Here is a 23,385-nt window from a genome sequence, read left to right as displayed (position 1 = left end):
GGTGGAATTGGTCCAGCTGGTCTGTCTGCTGAGGATCTTCATGTTCTTGATCTCACACAACAACGACCACGATGGCATAGGTTGGTTTCCCGAGTCACTTTGACTTGTTCTTTTCTGGCTTCAAGATCAAGTAACTGGCCGTTGATGTCATAATTGACACGCGCCGCCGATTAAGGAGATGGAGCTTCTTCCTTGCCGGCTGTGCTTGCCGAGTCCTGTGTACACAGGCCCACACAATAATTATATATACGTACACACACGTGTATGCATATGAAATTATATATTTGTATCATATGTCCATTGAAATATTTCTTTTTTATTTTTTAATTGCTAAAAGTGTAGATTTATTGAACTTATCAAAAAAAAAAATAAAAAATGAAATGTGTATATTTATTGAAGTTAATATTAATTTTCCTTAGGGTTGTGGTCCAAGGGCCTGGACCAGGGCCACGTTATGGACATGTCATGGCTCTAGTAGGGCAAAGATATCTCATGGCAATTGGTGGAAATGATGGTGAGTTTCTTTCACAGCTTCTTATGCAACTAAATTTTATTCTATTATGGGGACTTCTTGAGCTCAGAAAAGCAACAATTTGGTGCATGATTTTCAGGAAAGCGACCTTTGGCTGATGTATGGGCCCTGGACACAGCTGCCAAGCCATATGAATGGCGGAAACTCGAACCAGAAGGGGAAGGTCCACCACCATGCATGTAAATTTTTCCTTCTCTCCCTTCTAGATTTGTAATACCAAGTCTATTTATTCATTTCTCCATCACATGATCTTGTGTTTGTTCTGAGTGTTTTTAGATACCGTTGCACGATTAGTCAATTACATGTTTCTAGCCCATAAGCTAAGGTAAGATCATCACCAGTCTAGGTATTTGAAAGAGAGAAATTTCATACTGGTGATTGGATATAGTGTAAACACAATGACCAGAGTCTTGCTAGGAATGAAGTCTGTACAATAAAGTTCTCTTGAAAAGCCATTAGTGGCAGTGCTAAAGCTTGCCTATGTTTTTTTTTTTTTTGATAAGTAAAATTGTATTAGAAAGCATTCAAAAGGGGAACGCATCCCCAGAGCTTTACAAATACCGAAACCAAAAAGGGAGTCCTATGGACCCAAAGAACCCAAAAAGTCTACGATTTCATCTAAAGATATACAATTTCTCCCCATGACCCAACTAAAAAGAGAACAAATAATAGAAAAATTCAACGCCCCAATGGAGGATTCCTCCCCATCAAAAGATCTTCTATTCCGCTCTTTCCAAAGACTCAACCAAACACAAAATGGGGTCGCCCTCCAATAGTCACGAGCATGAACCCCCACCCAGTGGCCCCTCGACACGTTAATCAAATCCCTGGCCATAACCCATTGGACGCCAAACAGACCAAAAATAAGACTCCAGCGTTCATGAGCCACAGGACAATGCAAAGAAGGTGATCCACAGATTCTCCATCATTCTTCCACAGACCACCGGTTGACTATGATTTGTCTTCTCTTTCTCAAATTGTCCAGAGTCAAAATGTTGCCCCAAGCTACAGTCCAAACAAAAAAGGCCACCCTAAGAGGAGCTTTCGAATGCCAAACCGTTTTCCACGGGAAATTGGAACCGCGAAACCCGGTGAGACAGAGAAAAAAGGAACGAACCTGAAAAGTTCCCGAAGAAGGCACCCAAGTTAAGGAATCCGGATCAGTACCATCCACCTCCTATCTATACAAAAGGTCGCAAGCCAGTCATGTCGTCCAACTCCAAATCTTGAAAGGATCGCAGGAACCGCACATCCGAAGACAACCTACCGCTATCGAGTCGATAGCAGTCAGCTACCAAAGCATGTCTATCAATAGTAATCTTGAACAACCATGGGAACAAACAAGACAATAGGCGATCCTCGCACCTAGTCTCCTCCCAAAACCAGATGTCCCTTCCCTACTGAACTCTGAATCTAATATGCTTAGAGAACTCATCTCATCCTTTCCCAATGGATTTCCACACCCCCACGCCGACAACAGATCTGACCGGCCTAGATGACCATCCCCCCCTCTCCTCCCCAAAGCGATATGAAATAACCTTCCTCCATAACCTATGTCTTTCGCTACCGAATCTCCATAATCACTTGCCTAGGAGCGCTCTATTGAAAGGGGCCAACATCCTAATCCCAAGATCGCCTAACTTAAAGGGCTTGCAAACTCCCATCGGACAAGATGAAATTTAAACTCCTCCCCCCGCCGCCCCAGAGGAAGTTTCGTTGATAACTTGAAGCATCTCAAGTCTTCCAACAATAGATGAGGGGATCTGGAAAAGTGAAAGAAAATAAGTTGGAAGATTGGACAATGTACTCTTCACCAAAGTAACTTTCCCTCCCTTCGAAAGATATTGCTTTTTTCACCTAGCCAACCTTCTCTCGAAACGCTCTATCACCGGGTCCCAACTTCCTACATTCCTTGACGAATCACCCAACGACAAGCCCAAGTAAGAAATAGGGAAGGAGCTCGTCCAACACCCTAAAACCACTGCAAGAGAAGCCACCTCCTAAACCTCCCCCACAGGAACAAGCACACTTTTATCCGCGTTGACTTTCAAACCTGAGATTGTCTGAAAGCAAACCAGGAGATCTCAAATATCTCAGTTGGGACACATCTGCCACACAGAAAACCAGAGTGTCATCCGCGAAAAGCAGGTGAGAGATCTCCATTTGTTGAACTGAATCTAGACCTATCCTGAACCCCCAATAAATCCCAAATCCACAGCCCTTCTCATCAACCTACTAAAAGCCTCCATAACAATAATGAACAGGAAGTGGATCCCCTTACCTAAAACCACGAGAACTGCCAAATAAACTCGGATGGAGACCCATTCACCAACACAGAAAATCTGACACAGGAAACGCACGTGTCGATCCATCTCCTCAATCTCTCTCTAAAACCCATCCTCTCTAATATATAATACAAAAAATTCTAGCAAACATGATCATAGGCTTTCTTAATATCAAGCTTACACAAAACTCCAGGAACACCGCTACTGAGCCTATAATCCACACATTCACTGGCAATGAGAACGAAATCCAGGATCTGTCTGCCCAACGAACGCATTTTGGGATTCAGAGATGACTTCGTCCAGAACCTCCCCCAATCTTAATGCAAGGACTTTAGTGATAAGCTTATAGATACACCTAATTAGACTTATTGGTCTAAAATCCTTAATCTCAGAAGCACCATCCTTTTTAGGAATTAGAGTAATAAAAGATGCACTCAACGACTTTTCGAACCTCCCATTATAATGGAACTCATGAAAAGTGCCCATAACCTCCTGTCTCACCACCTCCCAGCTCTCCAATAAAAACGTTATTGTGAAACCATCCGAACCTGAAGCTTTGTCACCATTACAACTCTTCAAAGCCTTCAAAACCTCCTCCTCTGTAAAAGGACTCTCTAACCCATCCCTATCCACAGCTGATATAAAGTCAAAATGAAGGCCATCGAGCCGTGACCTTCAACGTAAAGGCTCAGAGTAGAGCCTCTGATAGAAAGAAATGATCCCCCTACGCACCTCCTTTTCCGTACTCCACATCGTTCCGTCCAAACAAATGACAAATCCACCCAATATGATTACTCCTCCTACCGACATTAGCAGTTCGGTCTCCCTTTTTGAGCCATAAAGCCTGAGAGTTATGTCGCCACGAAATTTCCTCCATAACGGCAATCTCTACAATCTCTGTCTGACAAGCTGCTCTCATATCACGTTGAGACTCAATAATACCACCCACCCCTTCCAATCTATCAATCTCAGCAATATCATCGAGAGTCCTATTCTTCCTCCACTCTAGATTACCGAACACCTCCTTGTTCAATCTTTTGAGTTTGTTCTTCAGGAGTCTATGCTTTCCTGTCAAAATAAAACTTGACGTTCCCACCACCATGTCATCCTCCCACCAAGACTGCACTTTCCCCTAAAAATCAACCGCTCTAAGCCACATGTTCTAAAATCTGAATGGAGTACAACGAGGTCTCAATCCTCCACAATCCAAAACCAAAGGAATGTGGCCGACGTCACCCTAGCCAAAACAGCCTGAACTGCATTTGAAAACTTCTCCTCCCAGTCCCCAGAAATCAAGAATCTATCCAGGCGGGAAAGAGTGGGCACCTCCCTACCGCTGGACCATGTAAAAGCAGCTCCTTCTAATGGAAGGTCAATAAGATGATGATGTCCATCAATAAACTCCGAAAATTGCATCATAGACGGAGTCCATCGACCACCTGTAGATCTCTCCGATGGGTACCTAACCACATTGAAATCCCCGGCCACACACCATGGAAAAGACCACACTAAGCTCCTCCCACAGCGCAAGCCTCTCACAATCATCCACCGGCGTAAAGCCCAAGAAAAACCATCCTCCTCCATCACAAAAGCACAAGATAGAGATAATTGCCCTTGCCATCCATCTCCTATCCCACATGAGAAGAATGCCTCCAGAGGCCCCTGAAGAATCCAAAACCTCCCACTCAACGAACCTACTTCCCCAAAGGCTCTTAATCACTCTATCGGTCATTGAATCCATCTTCGTTTCTTGAAGGCGCACCGAATGAACCCCCCATTTTCTCACTGCCAACTTCACCACCTTTTTGTTGATCGGGTCATTGAGATCGCGAACATTCCAAGATAAATTCTTAGCTTTATGAGGAAACATTAGCACCCACCTCTCCCTTACCCCTCCCTCCCCCCTTAGCACTGCCCCTTTCCTTCCCCCCCCTTATCTTCCTTTCATAGTTCATGTCTGAACAAAGATTTCTCAGCTCCCTCTCCCCTCTCCAAGAGGGGGGATTCTTTTTCCTTATACTCCCCCTTCTAGAGATCTTTTTCATCTCCCCTTCTCTCCCCTCCACTGTAGCATGAAGAATCGATAAGGCGTAGTCCCGATTGCCCTTGTAAGAGACACCCAACAGTTTGCTAGTGACTCCGATATTTGCCATGACCCATTCCTTGCCAATATCACCACAATCCTGCCTTAGAATATCACTGTCCATACCCTTTGGCTAGGAAGCACGAACACGCGTTGGACACACCCCGACACGTGTCAGACACACCAAAAAACGTATCTGGAATTTTTTTATTTTTTATTTTTTAATTTTCGGACTAGGCTCAGACATGGCTCGGACACTCTGCGGACACGTGTCTCGAATTTTTTATTTTTTATTTTTAAATTTTAATGCTGATATGTTTTGTTTTTTGCTTTGTACTACCCTTTTGGTATTGTAAATGGTAAAAGTCCTAGGTCAAATGATGGATGGGAATAGATGATAGTACACTGACTTGTTTATTGTATCTTTTTTGGGGACAAGCCTTTAGGTTTTTGTGAAAGTTAAGTGTTAACGGTAAAATCTTGAATGTTAAACAGTCATGAATGTTAATAGTCCTTTCTGTCTATGCTTTTGTAGTTGGAGTAAAGTTGCAATGATGATTAAATGATACTACCTCTGTCCCTAAATAGAAGTCCATGTTTAGAAATTGGAGTTTTTAATGGGACATGCAATTAATGCATTGTCCCCTTTTAAAATTACCAAATTGGCCTTTTTAATTTAAATATATATAATTACTAAGTTTGAAATTTTTAAAAAAGATAAAGGACAATGATGGAAATATAATGAAAAGATGCTTCGACTTTTCAAAGAGGACAACTAATTTGGGACATGTAAAAAGAGAAAAATAGACTACTAATTAGGGACGGAGGGAGTACTAGTTATTATTCTAATATCTTTTTTTTTTATTTGATTTTATAACTATGCAACATTGTTTTTTTATAGTTTATTAGTTATGAGTTATGATTTGTGTTTTTTTTTCATTGTGAGGTTGTTGAAAAATAGTAACACTCAGTAATTTTTAAAGTACTATATCACACACAAACACACACACATATATTATTCGCCGTGTCCCCGCCGTGTCTGCGTCCTAATTTTTTTGGATTTGCCATGTCACCGTGTCCATGTCGTGTCATATCCGTGTTTCGTATCCGTGTCGGTGTCCGTGCTTCTTAGCCCTCCGGTCTCACAACTGCCAGTGGATCAACCATCCCCAGATTTGGGTGACCCTCCACCGCCCACAAGATCATGTCGAGACCTGCTCTGCTCAGCCTTGCTCCCATCTACATCACCTCCCTCGGGCTCTTCCACCTCATCAACACAGGACATCCAGTTAACTACACTGTCCACCCTACCTTCTTGTACATCAAGGTAAGAATCCGGATCATTAGTGAGCACATCATCAAACAAAAACCTGTGCTGCTTCAATTCCTGGACCAACAAAGTAGCTGATTCATCACTAATGGTAATACAGATGTCCTTGCCAACGCAAACTGTCATCTTTTCGGGCAAAAGAACCGTCTGAGATAAGGCCTAGTCCCGATTGCCCTTGCAAGAGACACCCAATAGTTCGCTAGTGACCCCGATATTTGCCATGACCCATTCTTTGCTAATATCACCACAATCCTGCCTTACAATATCACTTACATTATCACTGTCCATACCCTCGGGTCTCACAACTGCTAGTGGATCAACCATCCCTAGATTTGGGTGATCCTCCGCCACCCACCAGATCATGTCAAGAGACCTGCCCTGCTCAACCCTACTCCCATCTACAAAGATGCTCCTGCATCAACTCCACCTGGTTGGGAAAAACTCAACTCCAGTGAGAAGGCCTCCACAACTTCAGCATATATTTCTGGATCAATTCTCTTCAGCCCTTCTTCAGCAATCCATGTACTGTCACTAGCAGGTTTATCCAACCACTTCACTAGAAACCACCTATACTGGTTGCCCCTCCTTAATTTCACCTCTTTAACATCCAATACATCTTCGACAACATCTTGTTGCACTTTTGGAAGGTACTTGAGTTGTGCCTCTGTTGAAACTGGTTCCCCATCAAATCCTTCAAATGAATACAGATTAGACACGTTGAAGATTGGGCTTATTTGGAGGTCAGATGGCAGCTCTATCATGTACGCATTTGAGCTAATTTTCTTCAACACCTTGCATGGCCCAAATGTCTTTGACTTCAGTTTATGATTAAGTGCCTTTTGGGAATCTGTCTCGCCCCAAATGCACCAAAACCAAGTCACCCTCTTCAAAATCTTTTACTTTCCGGTGTTGATTGGCTGCTCTTGCATATGATTCATTACTATCCTTTATCACTACCCTTACTTCTTCATGCACTCTTTTGATGTGATCTGCAAATGCCTCTCCATCATTACTCACTCTTACCTCTTGCATAGTTGTTAAAGGCCAAGGCGCACAAAAGCGCAAATGCCTCCTAGAGCCTGAGGCGCAAGGCGCAAGGCGAGGCGCGCGCCCGACTGAAGCAAGGCACACGTTGAAAAAAAAAAAAAACAAAACTCACCCAATAAAGTATTAAAGATGCAATAGTATATATAAAGATGCATTAAATAGAAATTATGAATTTATCTTGCAAAAACCACAAGGATGTGATATATTTTCAAATCAAATCAATTTAATTTTTTATAAGCACCATGATTGATTCTATTTTTCATTTTTGGGTAAGTGATTTAACAACTAAACGTTCTTTTAATAGAACCTAATTATATGAAAATAATATAACAGTACATGAGTAATTATTTCATTTTAACAGTACATGAGCTATTTACAATTTGGGATTGTCTTCTATAATTTAGAGTACACTTAACTAATTATTTCATTTTAACAAAATTAGATAAAAATGCATTTCCTCTAACCAATAACAGGATAGAATGGAACAAATACAGCTGTTCACACAAATAAATCAGGATCACACAAATAAATAAAAAAATAGTGAGAGCAATACATTGTACTAATCTAATCCAAGGCTTCCAAGCAGGTAAATATAAAGTACCTCACACAAATAAATAAAAAAATAAAAAGAAGAAAAATAAAAATAAATTTGCCAGGAGAGAGCCGAGACTCGAGAGAAGAAGAAGAAAAGAAGAAAAACAAAAAAAGAAAAAGAAGAATAAAACTCGAGAAAAAAAAATTAAATAAAAAAATAAAAGAAAGAAGAAAAATAAAATAAATTTGCCAGGAGAGAGCCGAGACTCGAGAGAAGAAGAAGAAAAGAAGAAAAAAAAAAGAAGAATAAAACTTGAGGGAAAAAAAAAAATCTGCCAGGAGAGAGCCGAGACTCGAGAGAAGAAGAAGAAAAGAAGAAAAAAAAAATCTGAGACCGATCCGGCAGATCCGAGGAGAGAAGAAGGAGAGAAGAAGAGAAGAAGAAGAGAGAGAAGGAGAACTTACCTGGCTGACGCAGATCCGAGAGTCCGAGTGCCTTCGCTGCCTCTGTCTTCTTTCCTTTGCTTTTTGCTTCTCTTTTTTTTGTTTTTTATGTTGTAACTTGTAGGCTTTCAGCTTTCTATTATATTAACTAATAAAATAATAGAATAGAAATAATAATAATAATATAACAACAATACACAAACAATAAACAAACAAAAACAAAATAACAAAAAGAAATAAAAAACAACTTTTCATACAGGCGCGCCTTTAGAGAGCCTGTAGCCTGGCGCCTTGGTGTGAAAGGCGCACGCCTTAGTTAACAAAGCCGCCTTAAGTGTACTCAAGGCAACAACATGGCGCCTGGAGGCGCCTTGCGCCTCCGGCGCGCGCCTCCGGCGCCTTTGACAACTATGACCTCTTGTGGTAGCGGAACTAGATCAAGAACATGCTGAGGTTTTAGTCCATAAGCAGCTTCAAAAGGTGTCTTCTTTGTAGTATCCACGAATTATTGAATGCAAATTGAGCTTGCGGAATAATTAAATCCCACGCCATCACATTGCTTCCAACAAGGCATCTCAGCATATTACACAAACTTTGATTTACTACTTCAGTCTGACCATCTGTCTGAGGATGGCATGTGCTAGAGTATTTTAATTCAGTCCCAAACTTTCTCCATACAGTCCCGTGAACTTGACATCTCTATGAGAAACAATAGAAGTTGGCACGTCTCACCACTTCTTTAAAGAATAAATCACCTACATGTGTGGCATCTGCAATTCTAGAACATGGAATTAAATGCGCCATTTTGGAGAAATGATCCACCACAACAAAAATACTGTCATGACCCCTTGCTGCCTTTGGAAGTCCCAACACAAAATCCATGCTAATATGAACCCAAGGAGCTTCTGCCACTGGTAAGGGTGTGTATAAACATGTGTTTTGTGAACTTCCCTTCCCAAACTGACAAATTTGACACCTCTGAACCAACCTATTCACATCCTTGTACATTTCAGGCCAATAATAACGATTAACCACCACCATTGCCATTGTCTTATCCCTACCAAAATGTCCTCCTAACCCATTTCCATGAAGTTCTCTAATAATTTGTTCACTTAATGATTCCTCTGGAATGCACAACAAGTTTCCTTTAAACACATGCCCATCATGCATTCTAAATGGCAGCATCGTCCAATCTGCAGGGCCTTGAAGTTCAGCAACTACAGAGCTGAAATATGGATGTGCAACATACTTATTTTTCAACTCCTCAAACCCAATAACTTGAGTGGTCATCACTGTCAACAATATATTCCTCTGACTCAAAGCATCTGCAACTTTATTAGACTCAGCAGTTTTGTACTAAAGACAAAAATTGAACTCTTGAAGGTATGAACTCCATTTGACATGTCGAGCATTCAGCTTCTTCTGAGAATTCAAGTACCTTAAGGCTTGATGATCTGAATAAACCACAAATTTTGTATAGGCTAGGTAGTGTTCCCAATGTTGGATTGCACGGACCAAAGCATAAAATTCCAAATCATAGGTAGAATAACGAAATTTAGCACCTAACAACTTCTCACTAAAAAATTCCACCGGCCTTCCTTCTTGACTCAAAACAGCCCCTATTCTTGTATGCGATGCATCACATTCAATAGTGAATAATTTCTCAAAATCTGTTAACGTGAGTACCGGAGCTTCTGTCATCAATCTTTTTATTTGTTCAAAGGCGCTTTGTGCTGATTTTGACCACTCAGAAACATTAGCTTTCAAGCATTCAGTGATCGACTCATAATGGAGCTGAAACTGTGAATGAACCTCCTGTAGAATGAAACCAATCCATGGAAACTGCGAACACCACCCACAGATTGTGGTACTGGCCACTCCTTAATAGCTCTTTCTTTCTCAGGATCAGCTTGCATACCATCAACTGAAACAATAAAGCCAAGAAACGCAACTTTGTCGCACAGAAAAGAACACCTCTTACAACTTCTCCTTACGGAGAACCTCCATGACTTGGTGCAAATTGACTAAATGCTGCAAATGGACTAAATGCTCTTTACTTGTATGACTATATATTAATATATCATCAAAATAAACAACCAAAAATGAGCCCGAGAAAGGTTTGAGTACCTTGGTTCTAACTCGTATAAATGTGCTAGGAGCATTGGATAGTCTGAATGGCATCACTAACCATTTGTAAAGTCCATTTGGAGTTTAGAAGGCTGTCTTCTATCCATCACCACTCCTCATCCGAATGTGATGATGCCCGCTTCTTAAGTCTATTTTGGAGAACACCTAGAACCCCACTAACATATCAAGCATATCCTCTAATTGAGGGATGGGAAACCGGTATTTTACTGTAATTCTGTTGATGGCACGGCTGTCCACACACATCCTTCATGATCCATCTCTTTTTGGTGTTAGCAATGCTGGAACAGCGCAATGACACTTGCTCTCACGCACAAAACCCTTGACAATCAAGTCTTCCACTTGCCTTTGAAGTTCGTTGTGTGGGTGGCATTCTATAAGGAAGGTTTGGTAAGGCTGCTCCAGGCACCAATCAATAGCATGATGAATACTCCTCATTGGTGTCAAACCTTGTGGTAAATCATCACCAATCAGCTCTTGGAACTCCATCAGTATATGTTGAATTTCAATTGGATACTCATCAAATTTTAAAGGCCGGTCCTCTTGTTCTTTCTTTGCAACAAGAGCTTACATAACTCCCATCTCCTTGCTCTCGAGTTCAAACTTGTGGGCTGTCAAAAACCCATTAACTCTGGCAGCCATAGGAGTGCCGGTGATTTCTTCTTTAATTGGCTGCAAAGTCAACTTTTTCCCATCCTTATTAAACGAGTAGGTATTGGCTCTTGTATGATGGATCATGTCTTTGTCAAACAACCATGGCCTTCCTAATAAGATATGACAGGCATCCATAAGAACAATATCACACTAAGCTTCATCGTTAACCGTATTGCTCATAGTGAATTTAACCAAACACTGTGAAGTGACCGGCACTTCCCTTTCGGAACCATGCAACCTTGTAGGGATTTGGATGCTTCTCAGTTTGTAACTTGAGCTTTTCTATCACCTCCTGTGAAATAATGTTTTCACTAGTTCCTCCATCAAGAATTATGTTACACACCTTTCCACCACAAAGGACTTGTGCCCGGAATATATTGTGTCGTCTCCAGTCTTCTTCCTCGACTTTGGGTGTTGACATCACTTGTCTCACCACCAAAGACTCTCCTTCTACTGGGAAAAGATCAATAACACTAGTCAAAAAAAAAAAAAAAAAAGAAAAAAGATCAATAACTTCCTCTCCGTCATCATACTCATCAAATACTGGTTCATGTAATTCTATTTCTTTATCTTCAAACTCTGCTAAGTTCACCCTTTGTTGTGGACAAGCATAAGACGTGTGCCCCTTCTCTCCACAAGTGAAACAACGAACTTGTGAAGTGCTGCCACCCTTTGAATTGCTTACACCAGCACTGTTTTGTGGTCCAAATCTTACTATTTCCTTCCCCTTTTCACTCTTATCAGCACCCCAAATGTTCCTACCACATGTTTGGGCACTTGGGTGAGCACCCTGAGCACTTCGAGCACCTCAAACAACAGCTCTATTCCTTTGCCGAACAGCACCTGGGCGACCGGAAACAACTCTTCCGCCGCCACGATGCAGCACTCTTTTTTCCACCATTAAGGCATATAGTCGAGCATCTTCTAGGTTGAACAAACGGACCAGCCCCATCTCATCTCTAATGGACTGATGCAAACCACAGAGAGAACGAGATGTCAATTGTTCGTTACTCTCGTTTAAACCAACTCGAATCAAGAGATTATTAGGAGGTTGGTCCCTTTCAACAGGGCGCTCCTTGGTAGGTGGTTGTGGAGATTTGGTAGCGAAAGGCATCGTTTATGGAGGGGTGTTATTTCGTGCCGCTTTGGGGAGGAGAGAGGGGGATGGTCTTCGAAGTTTGGGAGGACAAGGATGTCCGGTTCTAGGAGGATTCTTGGTGTGGCGATCGCCCGTTGTCTTGTTTGGTCCCAAGACTTGTCTGGATAGTTATGGATAGACATGCTATGGTAGCAGATTGTTATCAGCTTGATAGCGGTAGGCTTACATGGGATGTGCGTTTTCGACGTTCCTTTCAGGATTGGGAACTTGATGATGTTTTTGGCCTGCTGGAATTGTTGTATGGATATGAGGTGGATGGTAGAGGGTCTGATTCTTTGATTTGGGTGCCGTCTCCTCAGAGGAGTTTTGAGGTCCATTCTTTATTTTTCTGCCTCGTTGGATTTCATGGAATTTTCCCGTGGAAGACGGTGTGGTGTTCAAAAGCTCCTCTCAGAGTCGTGTTCTTTGCCTGGTCTGCAGTTTGGGGAAAGATTTTGACCTTGGACAATTTGAGAAAGAGAAGACATATCACACTCAACTGGTGTTGTCTGTGTAAGAATGATGGAGAGTCCATGGATCACATTCTTCTGCATTGTCCTGTGGCTTATGCCTGCTGGAGTCTTATTTTTGGTTTGTTCGGCATTCAGTGGGTCATGACAAGGTCCTCGAGGATTTGATTGACGGTTGGAGAGGCTTCAGTATGGGCCCCCACGCTTGGGACTTTTGGTCGGTGTCTCCCCTATGTGTTTGGTGGTGTATTTGGAAGGAGCGGAATAGAAGATCTTTTGAGGGGGAAGAATCTTCCATTGGGGTGCTGAAATTTACCATTATTAGTTCTATTTTTAGTTAGGTGATGGGGATAAATTGTACATCTTTAGATGAAATCATGGATTTTTTGGGTTCCTTGTTCCCTAGGACCTTTCTTTATACAGCTTTCGGGATGCGTTCCCCGTTTGAACCTCTCTAATATACTCTTTATTTATCAAAGAAGAAAAAGAGATTATTAAACTCAGATGTATATTCTTCAATGGACATGTCTTGTTGCTTGAAACTATGAAACCTTTCATATAATTCCATTGAATAATCAGCAGGCAGAAATTGCTTTCGTAATTTTGATTTCATATGTTCCCATGTGTTGATTTTTCGCTTCCCTTGCCGAGCACGCTGTTCTTCAACTCTCTTCCACCATTGAACTGTGTTACTCTTCAACTTGAGCTTTACAAACAACACCTTTCTATCTTCTGCCTCAGGCATCCACTCAAAGTAACTCTCCAAGCTTGCCTCCTAATCTAAATAATATTCAGAGTGCATCTTTCAATTTTAATTCCTCCACCATTCATATCCAACGCACAAATCAACCGCTCTTCCAATCCACTGTGAGCCAGATTTTCTCGATTTCTAGCATCATGAAAGGGGTTTTCCTCTTATTCCTCAAAATATTCATCATTAAGACTACCTTCCGATACATCCAAGGGGCTGCGGTTGCCTTTCGGAATATCCATACGGGCTTCCACATGTTCCTGTCATTGAAAAGCTTGCACCGCTCTAGACGGATCTTCAATCATACGCCATAGCTCAGTCGATCTCTTAATGTAGTGGAAACGATAAAGAATAGGGTTAAACCCTTGGATTCACAAAGAACAGACTCACAAGAGTGAAACTGAAATTATATTGATAATGATGATGTCTGCAGACTTACATCTCTTGCCTTTATATAGGCAAGTCAAAAAATAAAGCAAAGCATGCGTGAAATAATATTAAAGGGGAAATCTGAGATTTGGTGGAGCAGAATCCTCCTTAAATTTTGCAATGGAGAATAATATCTTCAATTGTTGGCAACTACACCAAATCTTCTTATTTATTTTTTGAATCCTCCTTAAATCTTGCAATAGAGAATAATATCTTCTATTGTAAAGTATGTCGTAACATAGATGCGGCCTGAGTCCACTACTCCGACCAGTCACCGGAGTCATAAACTCCGGTGAAATCCTCTGTTATTTTTCTTTGCGCTCCTCTTTCCTCTCTCGTGTTTTGCATTTCAATGGCTTTTTCGTTTCTTGTTTCCTTGTTCTGATTTGGCTGCTTTCATGAGAGCCCTCAATGGCCGAAAGTTGTCGTTTTTGGAGGTTGCAAGCCTCCCTTGTCTGGATCTACAAGGAGACGTGGAGTGTGTATCTTCATTCAGAGGGAATGTCTTTAGCGTGGACAATCATAGCACTTCCACTCGCGAATTGATGCTTAAGTCTTGCCTTGTTAGGAGATTTGACAGTGATGTGGGGTCTTTGGAGGAGATTGAAGAGTGGGCTACGAAGACACGGAGGATCTTGTGTGGGGTTAGGGTTTCTTCTCTGGCTGATGGGCTTCTGCTGTTCCGATTCCCGTCGATTAAGGAGGCACCGAAGGTATTAGGTAGGGGAAAGAAAACATGGGGTGACGCGCGACTATTCATCGACCTATTGTGTTACAGGGTTGGGTGTTTTGGGTTGAGAAAGAAGACTAATCACCGACGAGTCATCGTGTAAGGTCTTCCTCTGCATTTATGGTGTCAGAAGTTGTTTGTTGTAATTGGGGATTTATGTGGAGGATTTTAGGATGTTGAGGCATATAAAATGAGCGACACAGAGAGGATTGTTAATACTGTGGTTGAAGGCCGCGAGATCCCGGAGTCCATCATTGTGGGGGACAGGTGGTGGGCCTTCAGAATTTCATTAACAAAAGAAACCGCTCCTTCCCTTTTGTCGTTTTCCAAGTCTTGTGTCGGAAGTGAAGGTTTGAGGCCACCTGTGGTGTCAGAAAGAAGGAAACGACCGTCTCGCAGGCCTGGGACTAGGTCTGGGAGTGTGCCGGAGTTTCAGAAAACGGATTTACAGGATCGTCGGACTCAAGGACAGGGACGCGTGAAGTTGAACGCACCAAAGGCGAGTGGGATTGGGAGAGACGTTAGCGGGACACGTGGTTGGTGGTCAGCCTCCCGTTGCAAGTGGATGACATCAACTTCTACAAGTGAAGGGGCACATGAGAGAAGGGGATATTTGAGTTCTGCATCTGATGGGCCTGGTGAGGTTGGGCCTAGATAGCGTGGGCCTGTGCAGAATGGATCGTGGGTTGACAGAGCTTCAGAAAGTTGGGTTGGTTGTGATAGGCCTAAGTTATTTGGGCCAACTTCTTATCTTGGGCCTGCACAAGCTAAGTCTAAACACAAACACACAAGAGATAGGGTGGTAAGTTAGGGGCAAACAATAACTGTTTCTATCAATGGATTGCAGCCCAGCCCAACTTCTGTTAAGGTGCCCAGTAAGGTTTCTTAAGGCCTTATCCATGATTCGGCATAGCAGAAGTCGGACTTGAGGTATTGGTCGCGATTGGAGAAGGAGCATCGGGCAAAGGTGAGTGTGAACAAGAAGAAGGGTGCTGGTTCGATATCAAAGAAGTTTTGGGCGGATTTGTGTGGACGGAACGGTGTTGAGTATGGAGGAGAAGGTGCGTAGGGGGTTCGTTTCTTTCTACCAGAGGCTCTACTCTGAGCCTTTACGTTGAAGGTCACGGCTCGATGGCCTTCATTTTGACTTTATATCAGCTGTGGATAGGGATGGGTTAGAGAGTCCTTTTACAGAGGAGGAGGTTTTGAAGGCTTTGAAGAGTTGTAATGGTGACAGCTTCAGGTTCGGATGGTTTCACAATAACGTTTTTATTGGAGAGCTGGGAGGTGGTGAGACAGGAGGTTATGGGCACTTTTCACGAGTTCCATTATAATGGGAGGTTCGAAAAGTCGTTGAGTGCATCTTTTATTACTCTAATTCCTAAAAAGGATGGTGCTTCTGAGATTAAGGATTTTAGACCAATAAGTCTAATTAGGTGTATCTATAAGCTTATCACTAAAGTCCTTGCATTAAGATTGGGGGAGGTTCTGGACGAAGTCATCTCTGAATCTCAAAATGCGTTCATTGGGCAGACAGATCCTGGATTTCGTTCTCATTGCCAGTGAATGTGTGGATTATAGGCTCAGTAGCGGTGTTCCTGGAGTTTTGTGTAAGCTTGATATTGAGAAAGCCTATGATCATGTTTGCTGGAATTTTTTGTATTATTTATTGGAGAGGATGGGTTTCGGAGAGAGATGGAGGAGATGGATCGACGTGTGCGTTTCCTCAGTCAGATTTTCTGTGTTGGTGAATGGGTCTCCATTCGGGTTTTTTTGACAGTTCTTGTGGTTCGAGGCAAAGGGATCCACGCTCCCCCTTCCTGTTCATTATTGTTATGGAGGCTTTTAGTGGGTTGATGAAAAGGGCTATGGATTTGAGATTTATCAGGGGTTTCAGGATCGGTCCAGATTCAGTTTAACAGATGGAGATCTCTCACCTGCTTTTTGCGGATGAAACACTGGTTTTCTATGAGGTTAACATTCATGTATGTCAGCCACATTGAAGGTAGAAGAAATGGCCATGTCAGCAAGTAAATCAATCACATAGGCATTGTCATTGATTTTCTTTAGAATCTGGTACGGACCATATTTATTGGCCTTTAGCTTGTTGTATGTTCCCACTGGAAGCCTCTCTTTTCTTAGATACACCATAACCAGGTCCCCTTCTTCAAATTCTCTTTTCCTTTGTCTCTTGTCAGCTACAGCCTTGTATTTGGCGTAAGTTTCCTCTAGATGTTTCGTGATACTCTCCTGAATGGTCTTAATGTGCTCAGCCATTTTCTCCACAACAAGGCAACTTTAGTAAGGATACCAAATCCAAAGCAACCTTTGGAGGACAACAATACACTACTGCAAATGGGGATTTTCCAGTGGACCTGTTAACCATGCAATTGTAAATAAATTCTGCCTAGGCAAGAGCAAAATCCAATTGTTTTGGTTTCTCTCTTGAAATACAGCGAATTAGATTTCCAAGGGTCCTATTCACCACCTTTGTTTGGCCATCAGTCTAGGGTGATTGGTGCTACTGAAATTAAGAAAGGTATCGAATCTCTTCCATAAAGTCCGCCATAAGTGAGACAAAAACTTGGTGTCACGATTTGAGGTAATGGACTGTGGCACCCTATGTAAACGAACCGCCTCCTTAAAGAATAGATTGGCCATTTGGACTGCGTCGTTTGTCTTATGGGCCATCTTGGAAAATCGATCGACTACCACAAAAACAGAGTATGCTCCTCGCAGCGTCCTCGGCAACCCTAGAACAAAATCCATGGATAAATCCTCCCATAGATCATCTGGAATAGGCAACGGCGTGTAAAGGCCAATATTATGAGATTGACTTATGTTAGCTTGACATATTTAGCACAGCCGCACATGGTTTTCCACGTCATGCTTGAGTTTCGGCCAATAATATCGTTCTTCCACCAGCTCTCGCGTCTTGTCACGCCCCAAATGTCCTCCTAATCCTCTATGTAATTCACGAACCACTTGCTTCCGCAAAGAGCTTCGCGGGATACACAACTGATTTCCATTAAAGAGAAATCCTTCCTGCATGTGTGACCCTTTAAAGGATTGGCTTGTTTTACACGCTGCCCAGGCTTGGCCAAAATCTTCGTCGGCCTCATATAACTCTTTCAGGCACTCAAACCTTGTGATTTTAACCCTTATAGTCACTAAGAAAGCTGCTCTCCGACTTAGTGAATCTGCAACTTTGTTCTATTAGTCTAACTTGTGTTTTAGTGAGAAGGTGAATCGTTAGATATCATCGCGCGTCTATCCGATTAACACTGTTTTGATTGTTAATGGACTTCATTGCCTGGTGATCTGTAAACAATAAATAATGCTTCCACGTATGCAAAGCTTGCACCACCGCATAGAATTCCAACTCATAGGTAGTCCACTTTTTGCATGCTTCACTCAGCTTCTCACTGTAAAACACTACTGGCCTCCCTTCTTGTGATAGAACTGCACCGATTCCCACTATTGAGGCATCACAATCCACCTAGCTTCTCATAATCTGGAAGGACTAAGATTGGGGCTGTTGATGGATCAAGGCAAAACTCATCTCAGCTTCCTCTCCCCATTGGGATTTTCCTTTCTTCATGCACTCTGTGATGGGAGGCACAATACTACTGAAGTTCTTGATGAACCTTCTGTAGAACGTGGCTAAGCCGTGGAAACTGCGTACTTCTCCCACATTCTTTGGCGTAGGCCACTCTCGAATGGCTCTCACTTTCTCTTCATCTACCCGAATGCCATCACTACAAACCACATAGCCAAGGAATGCTAGGCTTGGGGTCACAAAGCTACACTTTTTCAGATTAATGAACAACTTATTCTTCTGCAAAGCTGTTAGTACCTCTCTCAAGTGCAAAAGGTGTTTTGCCTCTGTTCGACTATAAACTTGAATATCGTTGAAATAAACAACTACAAATCAACCAATAAATGGTTTGAGTACCAGATTCATCAGCCGCATTAAAGTTCTCGGCGTTTTGGATGAACCAAATGGCATGACTAACCACTCGTATAGTTCTTCCTTTGTTTTGAACGCCGTTTTCCACTTATCCCCAGGGCGGATTCTGATATGATGGTATTCGCTCTTTAGGTCGACTTTGGTGAAGACTTTCGATCCTGCCAACATATCCAGCATATCATCCAACCGTGGAATGGGAAATTTGTACTTGACAGTGATTCTGTTAATTGCGCGACTATCAACGCACATTCTCCAACTGCCATCTTTCTTCAGTACTAGCAGGGCCGGAACAGTACATGGGCTCATGCTCTCTCGAATTAACCCTTTTTGTAGCAACTCTTCCATTTGCTTTTTTGTATAAGGGACACGTTCCCCTCTTGAAGGCCTTTTTATTTAATTATTACTTATAAAAAAGATCGGACTCTCGTTGGGACTCATCCAATAATGTGGTAAATTTGGTAGCCTCGTTGCGGTCGGGCCACCTTGCCTACCCAGGTGGCTCACTCGGACGCCTTTTAGCTGGGCGCTTGGTGTGACACCGGTTCAACGATTGGATCTTGCTCTGATACCAATTGTAACGGGTGGGCGCATGCGCATTTACCCAAAAGCTTAAGCTGTTGAGTAGTGCTGCATACCCACCCATTTATACACATTCCAATTCCCATCCTGATCCGATGTGGGATAAATACTCCTTGTAACACCTAGCATCCTAGCCCTTGATTACTTCAATAACCTTTAAATCCCAACTCTCCAAAGTACTTAAAAACTCACGTCACAGTCACATGACTATTTAAAAAGACCAGGACTATAACTATCATCTACCAAATAACATAAAACATAAAAATTAAATAAGACACACAGAATAAGCAAATAACTAAAGTCCTCAAAAGATCTATAATTTCTTCCTCAACCTAACAAAAAAGAGTGGTAATAATGGAGAATTTCAGCACGCGAATAGGAGTTTCCTTTCCTTCAAAGGATCTCCTATTTCTTTCAAGCCATAAACACCACCAAATGCACAAAGGCGTAGACCTCCAAATGTCCTAGACTTGGGCCCCCGCTATACACCCTCTCCAAGCCTCGATAAAACCCCTGGAAGACCTGGGCATAGCCCATTGAACCCAAATAATCTGATCAAGTCCCAACAATCCCTGGCCACATGACAATGTAAAAGGAGGTGATCAACCGTCTCCTCACCTCTAAGGCACATGCAGCAACAGTTGACTACAATTTGATTTCTTCTCTTCAAATTATCCTGAGTCAAGATCTTTCCCAAGATAGCGGTCCATGCAAAGAAAGCCACCTTTAAAGGGGCTTTGGATCGCCAAGTTGCCTTCCATGGAAACACAGCCCTTGGCATCTCATTCAGACAGCTAAAGAAAGTCCGAACAGAGAAATGCCCCTGAGATGAAGGGACCCAACTCCAAGAATCAAAAACTCCACCCATGATCTCCTGACGATACAACAAGTCCAACGAACCACAGGCGTCCTCAATCTTCCAGTTCTGAAGGTGCCACCTAAAACGAACATCCCAAGACGTTCTTCCACTATCAAGGCGATAGCACCACCATGACTTGTCTATCCATGGTAATCATGAAGAGACGGGGGAAGGTGAGAGCGAGAGAGTGATCCCCACGTCAAACATCCTCCCAAAAGGTTTCATTGAATTTCGCAACTCTATCCTTCCATTTCCTCCCATTTTTTGGAAGATGGCATAATTTGTATCCCTCTAAACTTCTCTGTTTCCTTTCAAAATTTTATACCAAACACAATATACCATTTCCCTCCATTACCTTTCTTTTCTTTTCCTTTCGTTTCTCTCCAACCAAACTGGGCCTTAGGGGCAGAATAAGGGTTCAACTCCGGTGGCTTGGGCGGATTGGGGGGTCAACCTGACCCCAACCCAAGCTCCTGAATTGACCTCTAAGGTAACAAACTCAAACCCAATCCATGCGAGTATTTTTATTTATTTTTTATTATTTTTTTGAACTCATGTTAAGCTCGGGTTGGTTTGGTAAGTTCTAGTTTATTGGGTTAGGCTTGGGTTAGTCTCATGTTAATAATATTGTAAATATTAGTAATGGTAATAGGTTGGGTTTGGGCTAGGCTTGGGTTGCCTGACCTCTGTCCAAACCCAACATGAATCAAGGTTCAGTTGAATTTTTTTAGCCCAGGCCCAACTTAACAAGAAATATACAACTGCCCAAACCCATCTAGAGACCTGGTTAGGCTTGGGTCGGCCTACCCAGGCTACATCATAGGGTAGAATGGTAGATCGGAGTGGATTATCCACTTTTTCTGGGTTGATTGTCATCTCTATTTTGTGTGATGTAAATAGCACATCGGCAGTTGATTGATCACTCGGTGATATTCTGTCCTTTATGTGTTTTCTATATAAGCATCTCGAAAGAGAACAAGTGATGCTCCTGACAATAGGTCTCTGTGGTTCTTGCAACCCTACTTTCCTATTATACTGGTATCCGTCTATAAATTTGTCAATCCTCAGTTTGATAACACTCTTCTCAGAGTTGATTTATGATAGATAGAAGTTGACGCTGATAAATTGCAATTTTGGTGAATAGGAGAAAGTACTATTTGGCGCAGTGGATCAACGAAAGCAAGCAAAATAATTAAGAATAGCAACGTATTCTTTAAACACTGGAATCCACGAGAATAGATTGAGAAAAGCACTCAGTTTTCTGATATTAATAAAAGAGATAATTGATTCCTAAACTAGTACAATAACATGTATTTATAGGCCTAAGCAAATCCTAAACTATATGGGAAATTAAAACAATGGAAACTTTCCCAAAACAAACACAAAGCTATTAAAGAAATTAAAACAATGAAAACTTTCCTAAAACAAACACTAAACTATTAGGAAATTAAACAATGAAAACTTTCCTAAAACAGAAAATAGAAACTAGAAAACACTATTCCCGAACACTGTTCATACTGGCAATGCAAATTAGAAAGATGAAATTTGCAACAGCCTCCAGTTTCATCTTCCGAGGTTGTATTTTCTTGAAAAAATTAGGCTGCCCTTGGACAACTGATTCCTTTTCCTTCCATTTATGATACCATAATACCAAGCCCAATGTAAGGTTTCTAGAAGTAACCAACCTTTCCTTTTAGCTGAATAGTCAACACGAATCTTTTGGTATCCCATGATTCACTGAACCAAAACCAACTTCAAATTGAGCAATATATGCTTCTCCCTCTATGCAAACTTGAGTAACCACATATTTATAATCTTGGAAATTCTCAACCGAAAACACAAGAGGATTGTGGAAGGTACCATATGTAGGATGATTAGAGAATCCACTTACCAGCTTTAAAAGAGTGCGTACAGATTTGTGTAAATTCTGCATCCCTGTCAGCAAAATCTCTTGAAACACAACACTGTACTCCTGCTTTATGAGGTATTTATTTGAGATGTCATGCTTTGTCAAGTCCGCATGCTCTTTCGATCCATCTTCATCTTCACCTATATTCTTCAAATACTGGACGTTGTTGACTTCAACAAAAGGAAATTCGTTGCCTTTGATCTTGATTCCATTGTAGCTGTCGGTGAATAGTTTTTTTTTGGGTGCAATTTGGACTTTTTTTTTTTTCAAGGAATCATACTGACCAAAATCAGGATTCATATCAGAAAAACACATGGACTCTCATTGTAGGGTCTGATTGCTCCTGGACATCCGGCTCAAACTCTCCTACTTCAATTAAATCTCCCAACCCCATCAAACAGACACCACCACTTTCAAGCTGTTCTGAGTCAGTACCCTTGAAAACTGGGTCCATATTATTAATTGGACAGTAAGTATCCCCAAGCCCCTCACTGGACTTCTTAATATTGTCATCATCCTTTTCACCGTAATTCTCCAAGTCTACTTCTCTCAAGCCATTTTTTATGTCCTCAGAGTGGGTCTCTAAAATTATATTATTAGAAGTTAAATCTACTTCAAGAACATGGGCAACTTCATCATCCTTTTCATCTACAAGAGGCGAAACAACGTAATTTTGCTTACAATCAATTGTTTGAGAATCATTAGTTGTTTCTTCAAAGTTGCCACTATTCTCTTTCATATACTCCTTGACAAACTGTCTCTCGTTCCTGCAACTTTGATATTGGTAATAAATCATCTGCTGATAACTTGGTGGTGAAAATCTAGCAATCAACAACCTTTTCATCTTTGACCATTTGTACAGGTTGTTTTCCTTGCCTCCTACAGTTTTGTTTGTTTCCATCAAGCTAGAACCGATCCTTTAAATTTAAAGGCTACAAGCGGAACTTGCTTGTTCTCAGGTATATGAAAATAGTCGAAAAAGTCTTCAACTTCTTCAAGCTAGTTCAAGACATCTTCAATATCAAGTTGACCATTAAACGACGGAAGGTCAATTTTCATTCAGAAATCTCAATGATTTGCTTTGACCTTGTGATCTCCATGTGTTACAACAATACCTTCAATACCTTCAATCTGATCATTGCTCGAATTAGACCAGACATCCTTTTGAAATTGGTGCTGATTATTAGCACATTGAAGATGACCACGCTAATTTCCAGCCTTTTGTCATGGTTGATTCACATCATCATTGTGGTTCTGATCATGCCTATTACGAACCTGCACACGATTCATGGCTTCAATTAGACAATCAACTGCCATCTGAATCTCCTGTTTGAGTTCCTGACGCAATTGTTGACATTCTCCCACAGTCGCCGCACGTTCTCCCAGATCACCGTCCATGGAGAATGGCTTTGATACCAGCTTGACGCAGCGGATCAATGAAAGCAAGCAAAATAATTAAGAATAGCAACGTATTCTTTAAACACTCGCATCCACGA

General features: G+C 41.7%; 1 protein-coding gene across 4 annotated transcripts in view; it reads left to right on the top strand.

The window, feature by feature from the left end:
* LOC132268309 (serine/threonine-protein phosphatase BSL3) overlaps positions 1-23,385 on the top strand; it is a 112,007-nt gene that overhangs the window by 5,345 nt on the left and 83,277 nt on the right. For all 4 annotated transcript variants that reach the window (XR_009469277.1, XM_059769150.1, XM_059769149.1 and 1 more), the window contains 3 exons: positions 1-80; positions 420-514; positions 612-711. Coding sequence is in view for 3 of the 4 variants with exons in the window: in XM_059769150.1 (XP_059625133.1) it covers positions 1-80; positions 420-514; positions 612-711 (275 nt within the window). In the remaining variant the exon portion in view is untranslated. The remainder of the gene's footprint in view (positions 81-419; positions 515-611; positions 712-23,385) is intronic.

Source organism: Cornus florida, unplaced genomic scaffold, assembly GCF_030987335.1.
Source record: "Cornus florida cultivar Cherokee Brave unplaced genomic scaffold, ASM3098733v1 CherokeeBrave_3.0.0_Hap2_Chr08, whole genome shotgun sequence".
In the NCBI taxonomy this organism is placed as follows: Eukaryota; Viridiplantae; Streptophyta; class Magnoliopsida; order Cornales; family Cornaceae; genus Cornus; species Cornus florida.
Note: the sequence above shows the minus strand (reverse complement) of the source record. Positions and strands in the feature narration are given on the sequence as shown.